The sequence below is a fragment of the Anopheles funestus genome, chromosome 2RL, assembly GCF_943734845.2.
Source record: "Anopheles funestus chromosome 2RL, idAnoFuneDA-416_04, whole genome shotgun sequence".
In the NCBI taxonomy this organism is placed as follows: domain Eukaryota; kingdom Metazoa; phylum Arthropoda; class Insecta; order Diptera; family Culicidae; genus Anopheles; species Anopheles funestus.
In genome coordinates, this window is record NC_064598.1 from 62,861,837 (window position 1) to 62,885,941 (window position 24,105).

Below are 24,105 nucleotides of genomic sequence, written 5' to 3' on the forward strand. Positions count from 1 at the left end.
GGAGTTATGCATAGTCCCTTCCAAAAATGACACTGTTTCGTACGCTAAAAACATGATTACTCTACTCACCTCAGATAAAAGGGGGAAAATAATTGCCTTAAGGCAACCGCTGTTTGTCGACGTCGTCGTCGTTGTCGCAGACGTTCGACTCGAGCTTTTGCTGGAGTTATTATTTACATTCGTAATACTGTTGGTGCGCGAGTTGCCATTGCTGCCGGTATTGTTGTGGCTCGGGGAGTCCCGTTCGCGTCGCAAACTGCTGCTGCGTTTGTCGTTCTCATTGCCCGATCCGCCCAGACTGTCGGAGGCAACGATTTTTCGCTCTTTGTTTTCGCGATCCTTTTCTCGATGATCACGATCTATTCGTTCGCGATGATCCCGTTCACGTTCGCGATCGCGCTCCCGATCCCGCTCCCGTTCGCGATCGCGTTCCCGTTCACGGTCCCGCTCCCGTTCTCGGTCACGCTCGCGTTCCCGTTCCTTTTCACGATCCTTTTCCCATTCCGATTCACGTTCCAAGCGATGATCCCGCTGTTGCCGTTCTAAGCTCGCTTCTTTCTCCTTTTGCAGCTGCAGAGCGGAGAATTGATTTTGCAACTCGCGCTCCTTACGCGAATCTACTATTATTGGGCTGGTGTTACTGTTGTTGGTGGCATTGTTGGCTGCAATCAGTGTCGAAGATGACTGATGCGATGGCGATGAGGACGTTCGTGGCTAAAACAGTGAAACAAACAGCATATTATAGAACTGTACCAGTTACACTCTCTTCATATGGATTTGGAAAGCCAAAATTACCTGACTTGTTTTATGTTGATTCAAATTGTAATCCCTATCACGGTTCGAGCTGACTCCGCCGACATTGCTAGTACCATTGTGTTTTACCGGTGATCCAAGCGGGTCTTCCATCACATTTTTGTTAAAGTTATTAAAATTCATTCCCTTCACCGTCATTATCCACGGTTCATCGAGATCACTATCCTGTTTCGAATCCTCACTGGAAAAATAAAAATGGAATGTGTACACGTTAGGAAACAGCTTTCTAATTCCTACACAACAACATAAGAAGAAAAAACAACTTACGAATCCGAGTTTTCTGATTCTGTTTCGCTTTCTTCGCCTTTTTGAGACTTCCACTTTTTGTACCGATCGATTAAATCGATTAGGTATGAATTTTTCTTCGCCTTTTTAATGAAAGGAAACTTTAGCAGCTCCTTTGCTGTTGGTCTCTGAAATTATGCATTAGCACAAGCAATGGAGTTATTGTTTTTATTTTCTTTTCACCGCTCTGTCGCTTCGATGGGACTTACATTTTCTGGATCTTTATTTAGGCACGCTTCGACAAAATCTTTGAATGGCTTCGTATAGCTACCGGTTAGCTGAGGTGGATTGTTCTTCGGGATGAGAAACAATACCCGCATCGGATGTAGCTCGGAGTTGGGTGGTTCCCCTTTCGCCAGCTCGATTGCGGTTATACCTAGCGACCAGATGTCGGCTTTGGAATCGTACATCGACTGCTTTATCACTTCCGGTGCCATCCAAAAGGGTGTCCCAACGAAGGTATTGCGTTTGGAAGTGGTATTAGTGAGTTGTCCAGCAACACCAAAGTCAGCCAGTTTCACGTCGCCCAGCTCGCTTAACAGCACGTTCGCCGCCTTGATGTCCCTGTGTAGCTTGCGCTCGGAATGCAGGTAGTCCAGACCTTTCAGTACCTCGCGCAATATAATGGCGATGTGCATCTCCTCGAAGAGACCCGCTTTCATAAGGTCTAGTGCGGATCCACCTCCAAGATATTCCATGATGATCCATAGCTTGGTGCCCTGCATTGCATTATTTAAAAAAAAGTAGAAGAGAAACACATTAATCATACAAAAATGAATCGGTTTGGTTATGTGAGTGAAATAAAAATGAAAAAAAAACGATAGAAAGTCATAGGAAAATGAAAATGGGTTTTTTCTTAGTTGGGGATTAGTATTAGTGCTTGGTTAAAGTTTCTCCACAAAAAAAGCATTTGTCTGGCTCATCGAAACGGAACCATGCATCAGACGGTACAACGTGTGTTGAACGTAGCCGGATCTCTGACGGGACAGTACCTTACACGCCACGCATAACATGTATCTTTCAACCGGATGCAATACCTTTCATTGCAAACCTATATTGCACGGTGAGGTGGAAAATTTAGTCCATTGTTTGTATCTGCATATGCATCCGAAATGATATGCAGCGCCGAACGAGTGAAACATCTTTCGCTTTTCTTTGGCATTGAAAACGAAACATCGCTATCAATTATGAAAGAGGAAAGTATCGAGACACATCAAAGCGATACCATCAAACAAGCAAATGCGATCATTTGCAAAAAGCCAATTTGGAGAAAATGTGTTTCAAAATGGGAAAGAAGAATGAGCAGCGTTGTGGAACCTTCATAACTTTGCATGGTTTACCACAATGGGATGAAATATAGAACCATGTTTTCATTGGACAAACAAAGAGTGGTCGAATAAAAAAAGGCAAATATTAAAACCTTTTTTGCATTTATTTTATTACATATTTAAAATTTAAAATAAAATTGCATTGCAAATGATTCAAATATACGTCAGTTGTCCTGTATACCCTGCTATTACCCTGTATACCCTGTATACCCTGGAATTTTGATAATTGACCATGCGACCAATGCGTGCCGAAATAAAATAGCGTGTACAATATGCTAAAGAAAGTGATTCCGCGATGACATTTACGGATGCCGAAAGGTAAACCAAACGGCATACACATTTGCCTTCCACCAGGTTCGTGACTTTATTTTGCATCGACCCGTTAGTGTTTCACTGTGACCAACGTTGAGCACCAGCGTTCAACCATAAACCACAACAAACATGCAGTACTTGGTGTATGAGTCATACCCCGTTTACTATCGTTCACAAATGGACATGTGCGCATATTAGGGATTGGTTGGGGTGGATTTTACAGAACACATTGGCAAAAGCGTTTCACCGCCCTCATCGTAGTCGACTGTATCGCGATTGTGAAGCGATTTGCGGTCATTATTAAAACAAACACGCACATAGCGAACCATGTACGAAGTTGAAGGGTCCCGTTGTGCTGTGCTGATTTAGATAACACCGATTTCACCAACTAGACCCTCTGCAAACGGAAGAAGACACTTAAAATACGCACTCGGTCTACAATATTCTAACTTTGAAAGCTCCAGCTTTATACACAACGAACGGGAGCAATGTACGGATTGTGTGCAGGTATGACGCCGTGTGCTTTTAATACGTGCTCTTTGATAATTATGCATCTCAGAACACACAGAACTCAATTCTAGATTGTACAATGACATAAGCGACGCTCTATTGACATTCATTCCACACCGCAGCAATGTTGATGGCGAATTGGGATACATTCTAACGCAAAATTCCTGACTACCGTTTCTAAATCGAACAGATTCTTTTTTCATAACGATATAAACTTCTTTCGTAAAAATAAAGTGGTATAACTTTAACTATATTTAGATCAATTCAACTTAACTACTTTTCTTAATAACTGCTTTAAATTTGAAAAATATATAACATTTTTAATGCTTAGTGTAATATGGTTTATGAAACTTTTCGATTCTGCATCAATTCACTCTGTATGAAAATGTATGTTTTCATTTGATAAATTAACTTTAGTTCATCCCATTGGTAAGACTAAGTTGATTTTACAATTGACTAATAAACCTTGCTGAAACATTTCCTAGATGGCAAACTTTAATTTTAGGATTTGTTAAAATGGAATTGGAAAATAAAATTTATTCAAACCTATTAGTTGAGCTACTAGCTCAAATTGACAAAGCATTGATACATTTAGTAAGAAATACTATCGCTTTTTTCTAGTATTTCTGATGAAAATATAATTTGCTGCACTATTCAATAGTCATAACTTCAATCCACAAATTTACAAACATCCATCTGTGAGGCAAATCGGCAGTATTTGTCAATGGATTTTGTATGCTAATTTTCATGTACAGATGTGAGGGATGTGTATTTGTTTACGGTTTCGTCAACCCCTACACAACTTGACCGGACGAGAGGGATGTAGTAATCCAGACAGAACCTAAGAGTGACCGGTAGCATCAGCAAAATCTTCTTGCCAAAAGACGGATGTACTGTGATGGTTAGTTCATGACATGTAATTGATTAGATCACTATCATGCGGATGACGTCAACAATGTGTGGTGTTTGTGTATTCCTTAAGATCAATGTTATTTTATGCAAAGAAAAAGTCAAACTGACGTTGACAACGGAATTTTTCAAAACTTGGCTTCCTTTTTAAATGATCAACAAACACGGTTAACGCAACATTAAGTAAACTGCATTTTATTTCCTCTGCTAAACTTACCTTGAGATATGATCCGAAGTATTTGGTGACAAACGGCGAGTCACATTGTGATAGCACCATAATTTCCTGCTGAATGTCCTCGATTTCATCTTCAGCTTCTTCGAGATCGATGATCTTAATTGCGACCACCTATTGTAAATTAGAATCATATTATAAAGATAAAATTAAGATAACGAATAGAAAGTGGATAATGTATGCATTAAAGCATATTTGACGCATCTGTACACTGAAGAAGGAAGATTTAATTTTGCATTGAAATTTAATGTAAAAAATAATTAAAGCATAGTAGGCATACGGAGAAAAATAAATCGGTTCTGTTGGGAGCACACAATAGTCAACTAAATTTACTTTAAATTCAATCCGAAAATAAAAATGCTCAGAGAAATTCTTATCTGTGCCGTCAAGGACAAGTACGAATGATGGTGAATGGTGGAAAGATATTTATCACCGACAAACATTCACCAGACATACGAGTTTCGTTTGTCAAGCAAAAGTGTGGGGACACCTAATGTGAATTCTTCTTCTGTTCTTACCTGCTGCGTCCGGTTGTCAACACCCTTAAACACCTCACCGAAGGATCCTTTGCCGATACGCTCCTGCTTTGTGAAGATAAGCTCCGGGTCGACTTTCTGTAAAAGAGAAGCAAAGGAAATAGGATATTAGTACCGTTGTCAATATACTCAGTCTCCAGACTAGCTAGCAACGACCCACTTAGCCAGTCTCGTACAAATGAGTACGATGTCTGTTAGCGAGTAACTATCGTTTCCACCAGCTTCATGAATAGCTATAGGGCTCTTCAGCAAACAATAACGACACGACACAAGCAATGTTCATAGTGCAATCCTTCTTCCCCAATACAAGTAGTAGTGAATGATTTAATTAAAAAGTTTCAATTAAAACTTAATTCGTTTAAACGTCAAGCTACACAACCATCGCATGGTACCGGACATCCTTGATTTAAACAACCATGCCTGCAATATGACACAATGTTTATTGGTACAAGAAAGTATGAAAACACATTAACAGTGCATGCACTTCAATTGGTCTCTTGGGTAAAAATTAAAGATTTTTGAAGAAAGATTTTATGAAACTTTCAATTCAAATTACTACAAATTTAAATCGTAATAGTAGTTCTAAAAGCTTTATTAACTAGTATTTAATTCCATTGAAAATGTTTCTCAAAATATGAATACTTGGGCTCAAAACGACGTAAGACTCCAGCCATTAAGTCAAGATAGAAACTTCTTTTTATTAAATAAATTGCTAAACCCTCCACCCCGTTCAGAAAGGTCTATATGGACCCATTTCTCATGTCAGTATAGTAAAGTGGTTAGCAAGGTAATCGGTTTTGGCATTTGTACCATTCGGACACACCACCTATTAATAGCAGAAAGTATCGAGAATGACGTCACATTTTCTGAATTTGGTTTTCTTTAAAGGTGAAGAAAACTGTAAGGAAACCACGGTCTAATCAATTCTTCTGACTCGCCACTTTCCAACGCAATGCTCAAAAGTGCATTACACCATGTGCCTATTTTAGTATGGAGGAAAGACAAAATGTAGGAGTTCAGCAATGCAATATTCCACCTTTACCCTCGTCCGCATACCCTTCCATCCATGGTTCGTCTAGCGAAGAGGTTGTGCATCATCGATGCTTTTAGAAGCTAGAAATTGCCAACAAGAAAATGGGTACGGGAAAATGAAAGTTAAATTACCTCTAATGGGTGTACGACCGTGGCTTTTTGATCAACTACACATTATTAAGTCACGTTGTCTCCTTTTTGCCTTTCGTCAGAAGTTCGAGTGCATCGAAATGGATGACGCTGTGCAGCGGATCAAAGATTTATTTAACATAAACCAAGCGTAAGGTTTGTGGTTTTCGGAGCCATGTACACCTAGCCTTTGCCTTAGCCTAGCACTATTTGCATGAGAGGGATACAAATTAAACTGAACGGAGTACGGAACGGAGAAAAAACAATAGAGTTTTATGAAGGCAACACTTCCTAGGGAGTGGTTTGCTGTACGCTGCTGCGTGCTTTACAAATGCTTCCATTTCACGACACTCGCCACAGCTGATCTGACACGAGTGACTGAGGTTCGCTTATGGAGGCATGCAATTACCATCGCTCGTAGGCCTTTCCTAGTTACACTACCGCCTTCGAAATTGCACAAGAAATCATACTTTGCAGGCATGACATCTTGGTTACGTTTATTTGCCATTGAACCAGTGTTTCTTCCATTTCGACCACTATATGCTGATTCATACTTCAGCATTTAATCCGTTCCGTGCTGTATAGCATAAGTTATGTGTGTCAGCAGGCCAGGTTAGGTAATTGTATTTGGAAGTAGACGGAAGGAGAGTCGACACGGGACGAGTAGATGACCAGAAATCAAGCCACTGCGACGCATTCACGCGAGCCCTTTCACTGTTCAAGGTTTTTATTCAACGGCACACACTAAGGATAACGATCAAATTGCTTATTGTACGCTTACTTTTGTAGCACGACCAAAGAAGCAGTGTTCTTCAAACTGAACGTCATTGCCGATATTCTTTTTTATTTTCAAACCAAATTTCTTATTGCTAGTCATGTCGTCCATACCAGAACAATGCACATTGCATATATTTCTCATGCTATGAGAATAGATCCAACATAAAATATCTCAGTTCAATAAATACGACGATCATACAATTCTTTTCAAAAATTCTTACAATAGTCCTGGGTTCATCTTGATCGCGTTTTACTCCCGCACTTATAGGTGGCAAAACAAACGTTTCACTATCTTATCATGTGTCACCAGCAAGCCACCAATTACATTACAAATTCAGTGTAGCGGTGCTAAAGACACGTTTCAAGCGTTGTGCTTCAAACATGATAAAATGCTACCAGCGATACCATCGGAATGCAGGTGACGTTTTCATGGGTGTCTTATCTTGTCCATTCGCCATGCAGGAATCACGGACGGACGCGCTCGTTTCGCGTTACCTTGGAGTTCATTTTCTAATGATTTTTTATCTCTATCTCACAGTTCTACCAAAAGTAGTAGAATCAATTTGTAGATTGACCTTTGTAAAGATTGATGTAGTGACTTCTCAATTTTCGGAATCTAATTTGTCCCTCACATCAATCAACAATTAAGCAACCAATTGTGTTAATGAGGTACAGTTCTACGCTTGTAATGTTTTGCTGTAGGAACTAAGAACAAAAAAAACACCAACACTATTTACTCATTCGAATATGTTCCAACAAACAGAAGAAGGTTTTCAATAAGACAGACGCCATTCTGAAACAATATTCACATAGCGTTGTTTTCACAAATGTATCGAAATCACAATTTCCGCTGAAAACATTACATCGATCGAGTATTAAGCGGCACGGCTATAGCGATTAGCAGCAATGCTTTCGAATCGGAACTCAATCGTAAAAACATGGATCCATGCGAATGATTTTCCGTTCCAATCGAATTCGTGGCATTCGATGCAGCTGCCGCGCCGGTAGCGTATTACTTTGAGATTTGTAAGATAAGTACATAGTACCTGTGCCATAAAAGGAAGGGAGCGCATACCAAGCACGGATCGGAAAAGTAATGCAAAGCGAAAAATAATGATGAAATCTTCCGTTAGCATAATGTTCGCCGAGGGAGAAACATGAAATGGAAAATCACAACTTTCGATACACCTTGATCCCGACAAAAACAAATCGCCTTCCCATCGAACCCCAACACCCTCTCTCTCTCTTCCCTCCATCTCTCACTCTCCTCTTGATTTTCTACGCCTCTGCCATTGCTGATTGTCTGCGATGGGCGTTAGGTTTTCCATCCCACTTGAAAGGGAAAGGGGCTCATAAGGCGAACGAAAAGTGAAATCAGTCGTGTTTAGAGTTTCGCGTTTTTAGACAATATTAGACATAATTCCTCGCGCTCGGTAAGGAAAGTTTACCGATTTCAATACAAGAGTGACCAGCGATCTGAGATTCAGAAAAGCAGGCAGGCAAAGGATGCACAGCACGCACACAGGAAAGCATCGATAAATGCGAGTGTAAAGCGAAGCAAAAAAAAAGGCTAAAATGCCTAATGTTTTTAGTGAAAAGTCCAATTAAAATCATTTCGTTCGCATACAGCCGGCAAAACGTTTAACACATTTCGATGTTTCTTCACTTTTGCCAGCCGTTATGGGTGAGTTAAAAAGTATCACAAAATTATACAGTTTAAAAAAAAACATTAATATAGATCACTAATTACTACCCTTTACCAAGAGAGTAGCACAGTGTTATAACTCCACAAAAAAAACCTGGTAAAGTTGGATGTGAGCAAGTAAAACACGTCTTCTTTTGCACCCTCACTCTTGTTCGCGGTATCTGTTGCACAATTTACCGAACGAAGGTGCAGATACACAAACCTTGCTAAACGTACAAAAAGGGCAGATAAATGTTTTGTGGATTTGGTTCTACATTGCCGACGACGAAACACGAAACAAGGTCTCATGACTTTCAATTCTGCCAATTCCATCGGTTTCTCGGTGTGTTGTCCCCACTCTACAAACGATCGGAGCATTCAACGCTGATGAGACCGTTTTTGTACAACTGCCGAAAAGGTTACGGTTGCAACAAATCAATCTGCTATTTGAGGCAATCGATTCATTGCTGCTTCTAGATATCAACTCTAGACACATTTGAAGCACATTTAATGATTCTATAAAACGAAAACCATCTTTTAACAAAAAAAATTGAATTGATTCACAAAAATCCATTATCAATTGACACTTCATGTACTTCTTGTGACTTTAATCTTGCCTTAAATATTCGGGAATGGTTTTATAATATGTTTCACACAAAATAAAAAATATTTTATAAATTGGAAGAATAAATAATTTACTATAAAATCTCACAATTTATGCATTTTCATAATCGTAATAAATTCAAAAAATTTGATTTATTCACCGGTAAAACCCAACCGTTTATTCCATTTACAATCACAAATAGGTAGTCGTTTTTTAAATTTTCTTTGTCTTTGGTCTGTGTTGCTCGTAGCTTGTAGTGTGCGCTATTGAGCACGACAACCTCAGGATCCAATTAACCAAGACGAAACCTTACAACTCACCAGTTCTTCCGGTTGTTGTAAAAGTGCGCGACCTCCTCCGACGCCTTCACTGGCGTGACCTACAGGTGATCGTGGTCCCATACCATGCTGATTGTTGTTGTTGTGGATCACCAACGGAGGTGGTGACCGCCCGCTTCCATTACGCGTCTGGTGTGGCACAAAGTTCGGTGGTAGCGAATGTAACTGCGGACTACTGTTGCCTCCATTGTGATGCCCGTTGCTCAGCTCGTACATCGATAGCGGACGCGGAGGCTTAAGTCCATGATGACCCGCCGGATGATGGGGCTGCTGTTGCTGGTGGAGGTGATGAGAATGGTGGTTGTGGTGCGGATGGTGGTACCCGTTGCCATTGTAGCTGGCACTCGAGATCTCCGGAAAGGAGGGCGCTTGCGAGAGGGGCTTTACGTCGTAGTGTTGATACCGGCTACCACCACTGTCTACACCTCTGCCTCCACCATTCCTTTCACTCACACCGTTCTGAGATGTTGGATGTGGCAGACTGTAGGAATTCCTGTATCCCGGTTGATTCCAGTGGGGATTACTGGGCAAAGTTGAGGCCGTACCGTTGCCGGGACCGCCGTACATCGGTGGCTGCTGATGATGATGGAGAGTGTTTGGACCGTGTTGCATCGCTGCAACACCAATGTCCCTCCACATCTTGCGTGCACGTTCCTCGTCGCGCTTCATATGCGCGGCAATGCTGTGCCCTCTGCTCGGCTCGAACACTTTCGCGCTTTCGTACGTGCTCTGATTGCTCAGGATCGTGTGCTCATGATCGTGCCCCAACTACACGGTTCGGTTGACTCTTTTCAACCACAATGCAATCCTCTCAACACAAAGCAGCGTTCTTCGGAATTTGTAAAGCACTTTTCAGATGCAGCATACTAGCGCACTGGAGACACTGCCACTGTAATGATTTGTGATACGTATGTAACCCGAACCTTTGACACTCTAGCACTTCTCTTGTTCCTATGTACACACGGAATGCTTGATATGAAATACACCTGTTGCATGTGTAAAAAGCGTTGAGGTAGTTACTTTTCACTTCACTGATTCGTCTTCGAGAGCCCTTGATGTCTTTGGTATGTCATTACAGAAATGTCAGCTAACTTTACGCACCGTTTCACTGATTAGATTAGTGGGGAAAATACCGTTGGATTAGACGAAGCGTGTTAAGTGGACGAACCATATTGAAATATGAACCCATTTGTAAGTTATAGAACTGTTTTGTTCTCTTCACTGTCACGATGACTTATGCCAAGTATACTTCGGAGTTCTTCTGTAAACGTAAGTTCCAGCACCTTGAGTTTTCAAGAATTCATTCCAAGTTTTCATTATCAAAATTTGTGTTATCAGAATGCTAACTGAGAAAGAACCGAATATTTGTGGATAACTTTTGCCCATTAGAAATAATATTTTGATTTAATATTTAAATGAAAACAAAAATTCATCGCCAGAGCATATAGCAACATGCATTTTAAATATTTGAATATTTGAACCTCTTTACTATCTCAAATATCAACTAATTCGTTCAATTCATACACTAACTCATGAGGAAGAAGCCCATTTTACTCGTTTCTCAAACTTATTGCTTTTATCTCGATTTTTTCACAAACATTCAACGAAACTCGATTTGCTCTATAACGAGACCTCACCCTAAATACGCACCTGACGTCGACTAACATCAATCAACAATCTGTGTCAGCTGCGATGAGCTTAAAGTCAGCTCCGATGAGCGGAAAATAAACGGCGAAACAGTTACAAATCCAATGTAATTAAACATCGTACCTTTAAAAATGGACTTATGTTGCAAGGAAAAAAACACACAAAATCAATCACATGTTGCAGCCACTGTCGATAAATGGTTAAAATCAATCAACCATATCGTATATTGTCCAAAAAAAAGGAACGATATGCCATGAGCAATTCTTCTATTCTTCAAAACGCACATTCTCGAAACAAGCACATGAAATGCGAAATACATCCACAAATTCACAATTGTACGTTTCTTACTTCCAGCTACAACTTTAAGGTAAAAAAGGAAACTACAAAGCAAATGCATTAAGAATCATTTAAACGATCAATAACAACATAAGGTGTTCGTGGTCAGCAGCAAGAACAGCAGCCGGGAAGAAGAGAGCTAAATCGACACTAACCGGCTATGTTGCTTACCACAGTGTGGTTGATTGATTTAACGGTTGAAGGAATAACCGTCAAAACTTCTCACCCGAAGAAAACCACCGGCAAGAAATGAAGTACAGCGACCGATTGCCCGTACGATACGGACGCGGGAGTCGAGCGACGTCCCGAACGGAACAAAATTATTGGAGGCTATGCTTTGATTCTGATTCCTTCCCATTTCAACATCTCGTTATGCATCAACCTCATTTCCATGATTAATAAATGAGGATGAAAATTATTACTGCCAGGTTTCAGTCGTGCGCGATGGTGAGAACATTATGAACATTTTCGTCAATTTCGTCAATAAATACAGATACGAGTTGGTTTATGGTTTTTTTTATACCTTTCGCATCTCCTATCGCATTGTTTTATCAGTTTCGCATTGGTTTTCGTGTCAACAAAACTCATTAGGTGACAAATGATTAAGGTTAAAGAAATTAGGAAGAACTTCTTGTTTCTAATCATCCTTTCAAACGTCGTTACAAAAGATATATTTTTGAAAAACAAAAAAGAGATAGTTTATACACAATCTTCAACTCAAGCAATTTTTGTGTTTGTTTTTTTTTATTCAAGAAAAGCAGACAGTCCCCTGTATAGTTCTAAATTATGGTTTAAGTTTAATTTGAATTTAAAATAAACGTGCATGGTAAACACTACCCATTTTCACTGTGGTGGCATTTCAAAAGATCAACTCTACTCGTGAATCAATAATGAAGGTTTGCTTTTGCTTACACTTCTTTGGACCTCATTTCCAATACCCATGTTCCAGCTACTGGTCATGATGGAAGATTCATAACTTATTCAAAACACTATTCCCGGCTGCGACAGTTTTGCATGATGCAACGGATCGACCAGAATACGGCGCAAACATCCTCCCACAAAGATGACGCAGTGCTTCAAATCCAATTAGAATACCCAGGTCAGACGGCAGGCTTTCGTGGCATGATAGTGCAAACGACATAACGACGGTACAACGACCATTTACTGAACGCGCAAACTCCCAGCAAAGGAAAAGCCCTTTGGTAGCAAACGCAACCAAAGCCCCACTTTTTCACAAACACGATCACGACGATGTGTAGTTGATATTGCTTTTGTACGGTGAAAAAGTTCCACTAGATGCAACCATGATGCAGAAATAGCGAGAAGATCTTGTCTACTTCGTACTGTAAAGCAACGAAAAGCTCCTACCAACTCTCGGTACTGTACCTTCGCTACTATGGGTATAATTTTGCCATGAAGAAATCGACCAAAGCTGTAATTGAGTTAAGGGTTCCGAGACCACCCCACCTAAGTATGCCTCCTTTTCTTCGCAGCTCGAGGAACCTCCACGACCATCCGCCGTTTTTCAACACTGCAAAGCGTTTTCGAGTATGAATACATGGATGGATACAAAACGAACTGGGTGGATTTTGATTTCCTCCTGTACTTAACGGAAATTGTTCTATGAACGTGCGGATGGCACAACCTGGTCAGTTGTGCTACAGCACTGCGAACGATGAAAACTCGCCGGGCTCTTCTTTCACGCCAATAAAAACTTTCAGTTTCCCACGTATTTACTGCCCCGCAGACAAAAACTGGCGAAGTTGTTCCAGTGTTAATGTTTAAGGAAATGAACTTCATCTCAAAATAGAACGGGGCACTCCGTCAGCACTGACTTCAAATGAATCTACAAAACTCGCAACAATGCATAGCAAAAGAACCTTGAGAATAGTAGCTACAAAAGAGAACATACATATTCAAAAAAAACTAAAGCATTGTTTTCTGAACTCCATCTTTATCTATTTCCCTGTGCAAGATTTTAAAACAATTATATTTTCGTTCCTTTATATCTTAAAAACGATGTATTAAAAAACTTGCGCACAGCAATTGTGCAGACCCAACATTTGAGAAACTATTTTTGTAAAGGATATAAGTTTTAGAATGCCTACAAATGTATTGCTAGTGTCATGTAGTACTAAATCAACAGACAAGCTTAGTAGATTTTATGATCCGTTACACGCTGCTTCAATAAGTTAACACCTCCTCCACGTCGACCGTGTATCATGGTTGAATGGCATGGAATGCTGATTATAATATTTTACTCACACACCCATCTCGAATCGTGGCATGAAAAATTAACGGATACCGGTCATATAATGTCGTAGCGCTTTAGCCCGTTCGTCGCATGGTCAGTCAGTCGGTCAGTCAGTCAATTTGATGTCAACCCCAAAGCACACAGCAGCAGCATTGAATGTAAGGGGGTTCCAATTCAAAATATGGTCCACTTTGACTTTGCACAGTGTGTGAAACTGGTAGCAAAAAGTGGTACAACGTTTCTCTATCGATCCAAGTGGTTACTGCCGCTGTGGCATACATCAGCAAAAAAACGGGGAGAAAAAGAACACAGCATAAACACAACACAACAGGCTTGGCCCTGTGTTCGCAATGCAACAGGTTGATGAAAAAATGCTTATATTAATTCTCCCTCCAACACTGGTGAATTCGCTACCGACTATACTAGTTTGGGGTGGCTGTTGGTAAACGTTGCAGGTTGTTTGGTTAAGCTCCGACACTATCGTTCGGCTTTCCAACACCTGCATATGAGCAATTTCGAGCGAGCGACGAGTTAGGTGGTCGACGATGAAATAGCAAATGGTACGGATGAATGTTACGGTACGATTAGCAGACCGAAAACCAACGAACCAACCCATCACACTTAACCGACTTTATCAACCTTACAACTATCAATCCCTGTTCCCCGTGCCTGAGAGCTTATCATGATCCATAGATGGAGATCTGGGCTTCCACCTAACTAGCTTTCGTATGCAAAAAGTCACCTGCAACTAATAACCGTTGTCCAGTAATAAGATCGGCAGTTCTTGAGTAATTGAGAAAAAAACCCTTTCTATATAAGCCTGATTTTTTTTTTCTTAAGCATATGCAGCTTTTTGTCTATACAAGAGAATCATTTGTACGTAAACTTGGATAAACAAAAAGTCAAATCTTGTGATTGGAAGCATGTGACTTAACTTTCAATTATTAAACACCCAAACACATCTCTTGAAATTTCTTAACTTCAACATTTAATGATTTTGGTTCATTTTATAGAATTCCGAAAAGGTAAGTAAATCAAATTAAGCGTAAAGGGTTAACGTACACTATTGGCAGTATCTCACAGTCACGGCAATCTGGATAATTAAGGTGCGCTTGTTTTAACACCATTTCCTCATTGAACATGCAAATTAATGCCTAATGAAAAGGAAATTATATTCAGTTCGCCATGGTTATCAAGGTCGTTCGACAAGCAAGAACACAAGACGGTGCAAAATTAGATTGCTATACTATTTATCTATTTTATTCTAATCGCAACTTGTAGCATCGGTTGTGATCAGATAATAAACAAATTTAAGGGTTTTTCCATTTGGAACATTCTTGTAATAAATATAAACAACAATATTAAAACAATAACTTCTACACACACTTAGCACGTATAGTCGCATTCAACGATATCATACGTCTATGAAGCTGTCAAGCCAATGCAACATTCATGCATCTCAGATAATGATAGTGATCATCATCTTCATTTCATGCTTTGTTTGATTCGAGTCAGTGTACATCTACCCGCTGGTTGTGCCATGCGTGGCAAAACATAGGTAGAAAGAGAAAAAAAAACAAACCCCAACGATGCCTTGCGGTGCAATGGAAAAATGATGTATAGCAATGAATTGCATCGCAAACGATGCACTGACAGTGCAAATTCCACACTCTCTGACCATGGGAAGCACTTGCACGAACACTGCTAGAGATGGTTCTATCCGCAGAGGGCAATTAAAGCAACAATTTATGTATGTTTTGGGTAATTGTTGGCTGAGGCATGCATCCTAAGGTGCAAAAAAAGTGACCGTACACAATTCAAGTGCTACGATCGAATTGTTGGCATTTCGGGTAAGGCAATTCACATCATACCGAGCAAAGTAGAAACAAACTTCCAATGCCCAAAGTGCGATATAAGCGAATGTCTTTCATCTACAAATGACAACCATACTTTGCTGCTTGGGCAAACTTAAATGATGAAAAATGCTGGCAAACCTAACAATTTATGTAGCTCAATCGTAGCACATTGCTCAAACTGTTAAGAAATTTTTTATTTGGCATGATTCTCTCGGAAGCGGAAACGATAAATTCATGAAAATTATGCGATGCCACGACCAACTTTCAATGCATGCCAATTTCTGCAGCCATTTCCAGCTTTCATTGCATGTCTGTAGAATGGTGCATCGAGTTCAACAATCGATAATCAATTGGCTAAATCTGTGTGTATAAAACTGGATTCCCGTGTCTACAACACGAGCTTTTTGTCCTGCGAGGTCAAACTGTCTTTTCCTCAAACGCGTACACCGCATCACATCTGCAAGCCACGCGCCAACGCCTACGCCTATATTTTGAGACGATATCATCGAACGGTATGATCAACGACACTGTTAGAAACATGAGGATGAGTAGCTACATCCAATGCATCAATACAAACACACTCACAAACAAAATTCAAGCGACCGACATGACGCAAAAATAGTGCTTGACGTCGCCAACACGACGCTTCCATGCCGTCCGCATCCGAGATTGCACCGCATTTTGCCTCTGTGCTTGGGTGTGCCCTTTGGAAGCAATCACCGTTTTGGCACCGGAACCGAGAGTTGCGGCACGGGCCTTGGGTGCACTTTTGTCATTGTTTGTCGCATGATCCTATGACTGCCGAGTTGTTGTAGGTGGCTAAAGGCCAAATGTGGCTTGTGTATCAATCGACCCCACCCAGCCATTCGGTTCCACTCGGCGGGTTGGAGTGAGCGCAACATATTTTACGGCTACTATCCGGTTCAAGGTGAGCAACCTTGAACATTGGACCGTGGTACACGACACAACCGGAGAGCCTTGCCGAGAAAACGTTCGGTCGTCAGCAGGAACGATATACACGGTGAGCCCCAGACTACTGCAGAAACGATTGGTGAATTTAGCAAGAAATCTGCATGCCGACAAGCTGGGGTAATTTATGTTGCCCAAAACATTGATGATTGATTTGCTGTTGCATACTACCCGTGCTTAACATCTATTTTGTTACTGGTACTGTGATTCCTATTTTACACATCTCTTCATTATTATTTCACAAACTACTCCAAAAGGTACTGACCACAAATATTCATTCGGGTGTTCAGGGGCGATCAAGACACATAACCTAAAGAAGGTTCAACGTATATCACATCTATCCATCAAATGGTACGCTGGCTAACGGGTAAACATGATGATGATGGCATATGTTTAAAAAAATAGCTGTGCTGACGCTGTTGATGAGCAGACTGCTCAAGGCTATCACAGACACCTGATCACCACACAACCAACAATCTGCACTATGTCTTCAAGTTGCGTAGCGTTTGTTTTCAAAATTCAATTTTCGTGCAAAATTATGCATTATTATAGTTTCGCGAACGAATCAACTGATGGATACCGGTTAAGAAACAATTCACAGATGAAACAGTTCGTACGTCTCTCGCAGTTTGGAAAAGGAAATGTTTGTTTTATCAGTACCCTTTAATATTAGACAAACAAAACAATTGTTAACTTGTTTATTTATTTTCCCGGATTATGTCTTCTATCGAATTTTCATCTATTAATAACTATTACTACTGAAAGATGACTAAGAGTTCCTAATGTACGATCACATACTTATGCGTTGTGATGCAATTCAGCTCAGGGTCTACATAACATACTCTGCTCACATACTCAATTCACTGGGGACATTTACCCACATGTTCCTTCAGTATTGGCGTCATATTTGAAATTCTTAAAAGACCGTCAACCATTAAGTATTGGCGCACAATCAAGTTCCTTATACTTTCGCGCCACATTCACTAATGAATAAAGGTCCATAAAAGAAATAACTCCACGATCTGCGCTGCCGGTGACGAAACATTGATCAGTGCCTGAAGGTATGTGCGATAGGCTGGCTTGCGATGCTGTTTTTCAGATTTCGAACGGATTGTAGACTCCGTCGACCAATGAAGACAGCAGGCAATGCCGCAGATACGCAAGACAAATGATGGTGACGTCCACAAAGCGTTCGGCATTTTCTTGGTGGACGAATGCCACTAGGTTAGCGGAGCTTCCATTCGGAGGCCTTGCTGTTATATCACACCAAGGTTGCTAGGCACCGGGTGACCGATGTTGCTCAAGAAGGCTGCCTTTATGCAATCACTGAAATCTTTCACACACTCTTACTCTCTCAACGCCTCCGAAACAACACACTCTCATATATCATTTGTTGATAGTAGCAGCATCGTAAAACGGACAGTGTGCTAGATATGCTATCAGTTTGGTTGTATATTTTTCATGTTTACGGCTAGGAAAATAAGTTAGGGTCAAATAAAAAAAACCACAAAATAACACAGAAACTATGGTGTAAACTAGTCGCCAGACTCTGTAAGCACATTTGTTTCGTTCAGCCTGATCTACTCCATAACCTGATTTGCGAAGTTTAAACGGGCTATAAATGGCGATGTTGCTCATAATTATGCTTCGAATAGATGAAGGCTACGGGGCGCACGAGCACGATTCGACAATCATGCCGCGGCTTATCTCAGAGCCGCTGCAACAGCGAATATGTGTCAATCAGCCAGGATTGGGTAGCCAGAAAAAGAAGGTTAGACTTGATCGAGCAGACCTGCACGAACTCCAAATTTGAACCACCGTTACCAAAATCGTTGCTCCCGATTTTGGACCCGCTTGGCACACTACCGGCTATGGAAGAGAAGCCAACATGCCAATGATTCCCGAGTCGTTTGGAAAATAAAAGTTTTTTTTTCAACCCGTTTAAAGTTATGTTGGAAGCATATGACATCAATGTTGGAAAACGATAATAAAAGGAACAGCTTTGAAAATAGAAGATCTCTAAATAAAAAAAAAACAAAACGACAATATTAGCGTTTTGGACCCACGACAAAACACACTTTAGGTCGGGCTTTAGGCTTATGCGCGAGCATACTTCAGTGGTGCGAAGCACTGGCTTAAATGCGTGAATATGTATGTGTTTGTGTTTCTTTTACTTATTTCTGGGGCCGTTTCATTTCGGCAATAGCACCGCCAGCGTAATGTGCGTGTTTGAGAGGAAATTGGGCGCAAGCCGAGTTGGCCATAGAGACGTTCGGCACGTTCGTACGGGAGAAAGTAGGTTACCTTTCCGTGGTCGAACCGGTGAAGGTTGTGGACTACTGCTAGTGCCCTGTACAAATACAATACACACATACCCATCACTTTCCGCGGAATGTTTGAATAGTTTGCTTTAACTTCTTCAGCGGCTCACAGTCGAAGTCGGACCAACGCAGAGACGCAAACAAGAGTATGGTTTCGGATCGTGGTCGAAAGTCTCCCACTATTCCACATCAACGATGCCAAACCCACCATCACTCGCACACCTGTACGAAGCTTTCGTTTGAGATGATGTTCGTATAATGTACGCTTCTTCACATTTTATTATTCCCTGAGCAGCACGATGCCCCAATGCCGGGAATGCGAACCTGTCCGATGACAGTGAAAATAGTTTTAAAAAATACGAAAGAAACAGAAGGTATCCGATTCATGCCACATGAGTATAAATATTCATACGCTTCGGTAGGTGAAAGACGCCTCACCTTCGGGAGTCACACTCACAAATTCACACAGTTTCAAAGCACGAGCGGAACATCACATTTGGATGAGCCACAATGCGAAGAAGATATCACTCGGATCACCAACATTTTTGGTATATTAGGAAAGAATTTGTGTAACACTTGGAAGGTGATTACATGTAACTGTGATTTACTGTATAGATTTATAGCATTGCTGTTGGTTTGTTTAACAATTAGCTTGTAAGACATAATCAAGAATAAACATATACAAACTGCACAAATGGCAGTTGGAACAAACAATTGTTCGAACACACGATCAGAATCCTCAGCGAAAGTTTTAACCGTACATATTTCACGCATTCTGCCGCGATTGTATACGTGTAAATTTTATCTTTTTTCCTCTTCTTGAAAATCCAACCGGTTCATCGAACAGGTTTGAAGTTTATTTTAAGCCAACAAACTAAACGGGTATTACCACCAGGTTGGACGAATTTTGGCCATCGATTTTGGCAACCCACTTCAATGATATCGCATTTTAATTGCACGATTATGTACGAACAATTTCAACCTGCGCAGAATGTATGTGTTTCTGCTATTCAGCAGTTCAACAAATCGGTCTTATATAAATTGCCAAACAAATTATGATAATCATTCGTTAAATTTAAAATGAAAATCACACAATATCAATAGATTGTTAAGCAAGATGTTGAGCAATATAACTTGAATATTGTGACAAATGATCACATAGCCGAAACAATGATTCTTCTCTAGTAAAACTATCAAATTCCTACATTCCACAAGGTAATTGAACTTGAAAAATATTTTCTACATTCACCCCTTACTGATGCACAGTCTCGCTCGTTATGCTCTAGTTTTTATCGAAACCATTATCAGAAACTACTACACTATACCAACAGCAGCGTTTTTCGCCTTCGTTTCAAATATCAGCATTATCTGCAAACCGCACTAAATCAATCTGTATCCATTTGGTGGCAAACCTACATCGTAAAACAGCTAATATTTTTCGCCTCCCATCTCATATCTACTAACGACTTGCCGTACCAGGTGCCAAGAGAAATTTCAAACTTACTTCAATTGCTACAAGGGTTGCAAATTTGTACGAAAAAAATAAGAAAATATCTGTTCATAACAATCCAACTTCAGGCCACGAAACGGTCGATAATGCTATACAAAATATGCTAATATATTGTGGCATTCTCAAAGCTTCTCAATATCCGGTTTGCAATATTTTATCATGTAAATAAACACAATACTCAAGCAAACCCGATTTTCATTTAAACGAAGCTTTCATTCGCTATAAGATCTTCAGCGTCACGATAAGAAAGGTAGCAAGACGTCCTTGAAATGTAGCAGACAGGTTTAAATAGTCACGTAAAAAACATATCTTTCAAGGTGATGCGTCACAATAAAACAATAAATAGAACAGTATGTCTGGGTTTATAATCCATGATCATAGTTAAAGATAATCGGAATATACCCGGAATAGCTATTTTCTTTACTGATGTATGTTTGTTATAAAAAGATGCCACGTCGCACTTTAAACATTGATATGATCGTTACACATTTTAATAGCAAACCGCATTAAAATATGCTGCCACTTATATTGCACGCAATATGCTGCCACTTAGAAAACAATTACACACTTTAGAAAACTGCGAACAAAACAAATAAATCTTCTTATGTATGTTTTACTTGAATTTGTGGTTCAGTATGTGATGATTCGCACCAAAATCAGCATAAAGGTTTACTCGTTGAATGAAAATGAATTTGTTTAATCCAATGTCTAGTCACTTTTTGTTCTAAACAATTAACTAGTACACCACTAGTATTATATGAAATTGTGCAGTTGTGGTTGAAATAACTCAACTTTCCATCGCCTTCGATGCGTAATAATTCATTCAAACACAATGTGTAAGTAATTTTCCCAACGCTTTTCACACGCCATAAACAAACTATTGACAATAATCACAGAATGTGGAATCACGTTCAAGCCGATAATTAAACGATTCACAACTACGACTACTGCACGATCATTTTCAACACTTCGCCAAAGATCAATCGTGACGGTTGAAGTAACTTCACTAACAATATCACTTCTATCTGGCAAACTTCATTTTTTCCATTGACTTTACATAGGTCTATTCTATAACACATGGCACACCTATAAACGATTTGACACAAAATATTCACCAACCGTATAAGACACAACGATAAAGGTTGTTAAAGATTTAATATTTTTCCACTAATTTTCAAAACACACTCAAACGTCCCGCTAGAGCTTTTACGCGCAGTTTGTTTTGCGCCTCACGTGCATAACGTACGCCACCGCAGCGTTTCCTGACCGAAAGTTCAACTGAAACTGAGCGCCTAAACCGATCGCGCAACGGAATCAACCACGTCGCGCACGAAACCAACACATACCGCTTGGCCGCGTGTGCTCCCGCAGCTTTTACTCTCCTACTTCCCTACAAAAAAGGCCCTACGAAAGCAACCAAACGGCAAACAATCCCATTATACGATTCAAGCATCGCGACGCACCCGTCTACCTTCTGCGTGGCGCATTTATCGTAAAGTAAGGGATGCTCAAACTGAAAAATGGAGAAGCGCCTCGCGAGCTCACCACCGCATACTTCACATTTGCTATCTTGCTCTTCCGGTACGATCGTAAAGAAGTCAGGCGTATGTTGCGCTACAGAAAACTTCATCTGCAACTCTCGTTTCAAACCGCAAATGATTCAACAAGTTTAAAAGCATGCTAACCGGGGTAAACCGTGCTTAAGCCGCAGCATGTTACGTGGCCCCAACATCCGCATGAAACACAACAACCAACCATGCCTGGCGACGGCGACAAACATATGCTTCAACATAAACATTCCATCACACCACCACGTCGTTGGCGGACGATATGGCTATGAATGGTGTAAGGTGGGAGGCAAAATCATCAAAGCTGTTACGAACACCATGATGCGAACGTGCACACTCGGCATCGGTACTACAGGTGGATGGAATTTAACCAACACACTAGCATAAAATCGTGCACTGAACATCATTTGTAACAATTGCTACCAGCTGATGACAAACAATTCAATCATTGTACTGCGTAAACGTTAACAAACGAGTATTATTCTTTTTATAATTATATTATAATTTATTTTTAATGATTAAAATGAAAAACACACCTAACATACTGAACTATGGATAAATTATCCAATAATTGTAACAATAAATTTACTATTTAAAATTGAGTCATCAGCCAATTGGAAATCATACTTGATATTATGTATATAAAAAACATAACAACTATGGCGTTCATATACTTCAGTAGCCATCGGCGAATACGTACAGGAATATACGGTAAATCTGAAAAGTATTCGTCTAGCCGCATATTCGCATGATAGACAGAGGAAAGTAAAGTTAAAATCAGAGTTTATAGACCCATCTCTCTCTCTCTTCTTGGCTTTTAACGACCTGAACACAGGTCACGCCGGCCATTTCTGGCTTACTAGACTTATTTTTTACCACGTAGCCGGATAGTCAGTCCTTGCTACTAGGGGACGGTCCGGATGGGATTTGAACCCGGTCCGGCCGTGTGGACGGGCGCCGTTTATCACATGCACCACCGGGGCGCCCCAATTATTGTCCCATATAGACCCATTATAGACCCATATATTTCTTTAATTTTGTCACAATTAAGATGTACAACAGTATCGAAACGGTAAAACAATCCAGTGTTTCATTTTTACATACGCGAATAGTATTCCTTTATACGTTCTACGAAGCATTTACTTGAGTTAAACGATACAGTAACATGCCTCATGGGGGCGGCCCAGTGGTGTATGTGATAGACGGCGCCGGTCCCATACGACAACACCAAAGATCAAATCCTATCCGGATTGTTCCGCGTAAGAAGAACTGACTATTCGGGTACGTGGTAAAGTAATTCTAGTAAGCCAGAAAAGGCCGGCGTGATCTAGAAGTCGTTAAGCCAAAAAGAGAGAACATGCATGCCTCACCGTAATCAACATAATCAGTTTAACTTTTTGTTTTTTAGGTGAGTGGATGCAAAACTCAACTGACTTCTCATACAACTGAGTGGTGTGTTGTGTATTCCACTATGGGCAATTCACATACTATAGATAATACTAAAAATAATGCTACAGTCAACAAATCAGCACGGCATAATAATCCAGAATTAATCCAATAGTTTCTACCAACTACCATCTCCAGAACTACCAAAATCCAGAAAATAAAGTATGTACAAACATAAAAAAAACGATATCGTCTACTCTTGATAAAGATACATCACGAAACCGGCCAGTGAGTGACCACGTGGTATGACGCCATCTATAACACGAGAACTTTATGCATAACGTGCGCATTTATAGAAGAAATGTCGAGAGTACTTCCATTCAAAATACGCGTCATTATCGACAATGAAATCATTTCTTATGAAGCTCTTGAAAATTTTCATTAAACAGGAGTTCAGAAACATTTAAATGTGTAAAGATTTTTGGGACTAAAAGTTCGATTGGGAGCATGTGTTGTATATTATAGCAGCGCCGATCCTACACGACAGGAACGGATTAGAATCCTATCGGCACCGTACGCCTGAACATAGGATTGACTCTTGTGCTACGCTAATAAAATTTAAAAAAATCAGATGAAAGGTCAAAACCTCTTCAGCTTGTAGTTCCATTCCAAGAAGAAATCAAACACAATTTATCTAATGGACATTCATATTAAGTTTTACTTTTAACAATTATATAATTCATTACCGTGCATTTGATACCACGTCACA

The 24,105-nt window shown here is 40.2% G+C and overlaps 1 protein-coding gene across 8 annotated transcripts in view; it reads right to left on the minus strand.

Moving 5' to 3' along the window:
* The window catches only part of LOC125766113 (serine/threonine-protein kinase 24), a 43,314-nt gene that overhangs the window by 3,414 nt on the left and 15,795 nt on the right, over positions 1-24,105 (minus strand). For 3 of the 8 annotated variants that reach the window (XM_049431773.1, XM_049431772.1, XM_049431771.1), the window contains exons 2-7: positions 4,908-5,003; positions 4,375-4,503; positions 1,308-1,817; positions 1,081-1,226; positions 796-994; positions 70-714 (exon numbers count right to left, since the gene is read on the minus strand). In XM_049431773.1, the coding sequence (XP_049287730.1) occupies positions 70-714; positions 796-994; positions 1,081-1,226; positions 1,308-1,817; positions 4,375-4,503; positions 4,908-5,003 (1,725 nt within the window). Of the gene's footprint in view, positions 1-69; positions 715-795; positions 995-1,080; positions 1,227-1,307; positions 1,818-4,374; positions 4,504-4,907; positions 5,004-9,471; positions 14,980-21,501; positions 22,519-24,105 lie in introns of those variants that run through there. The other 5 variants (XM_049431769.1, XM_049431768.1, XM_049431767.1 and 2 more) reach the window with 5 other exon arrangements.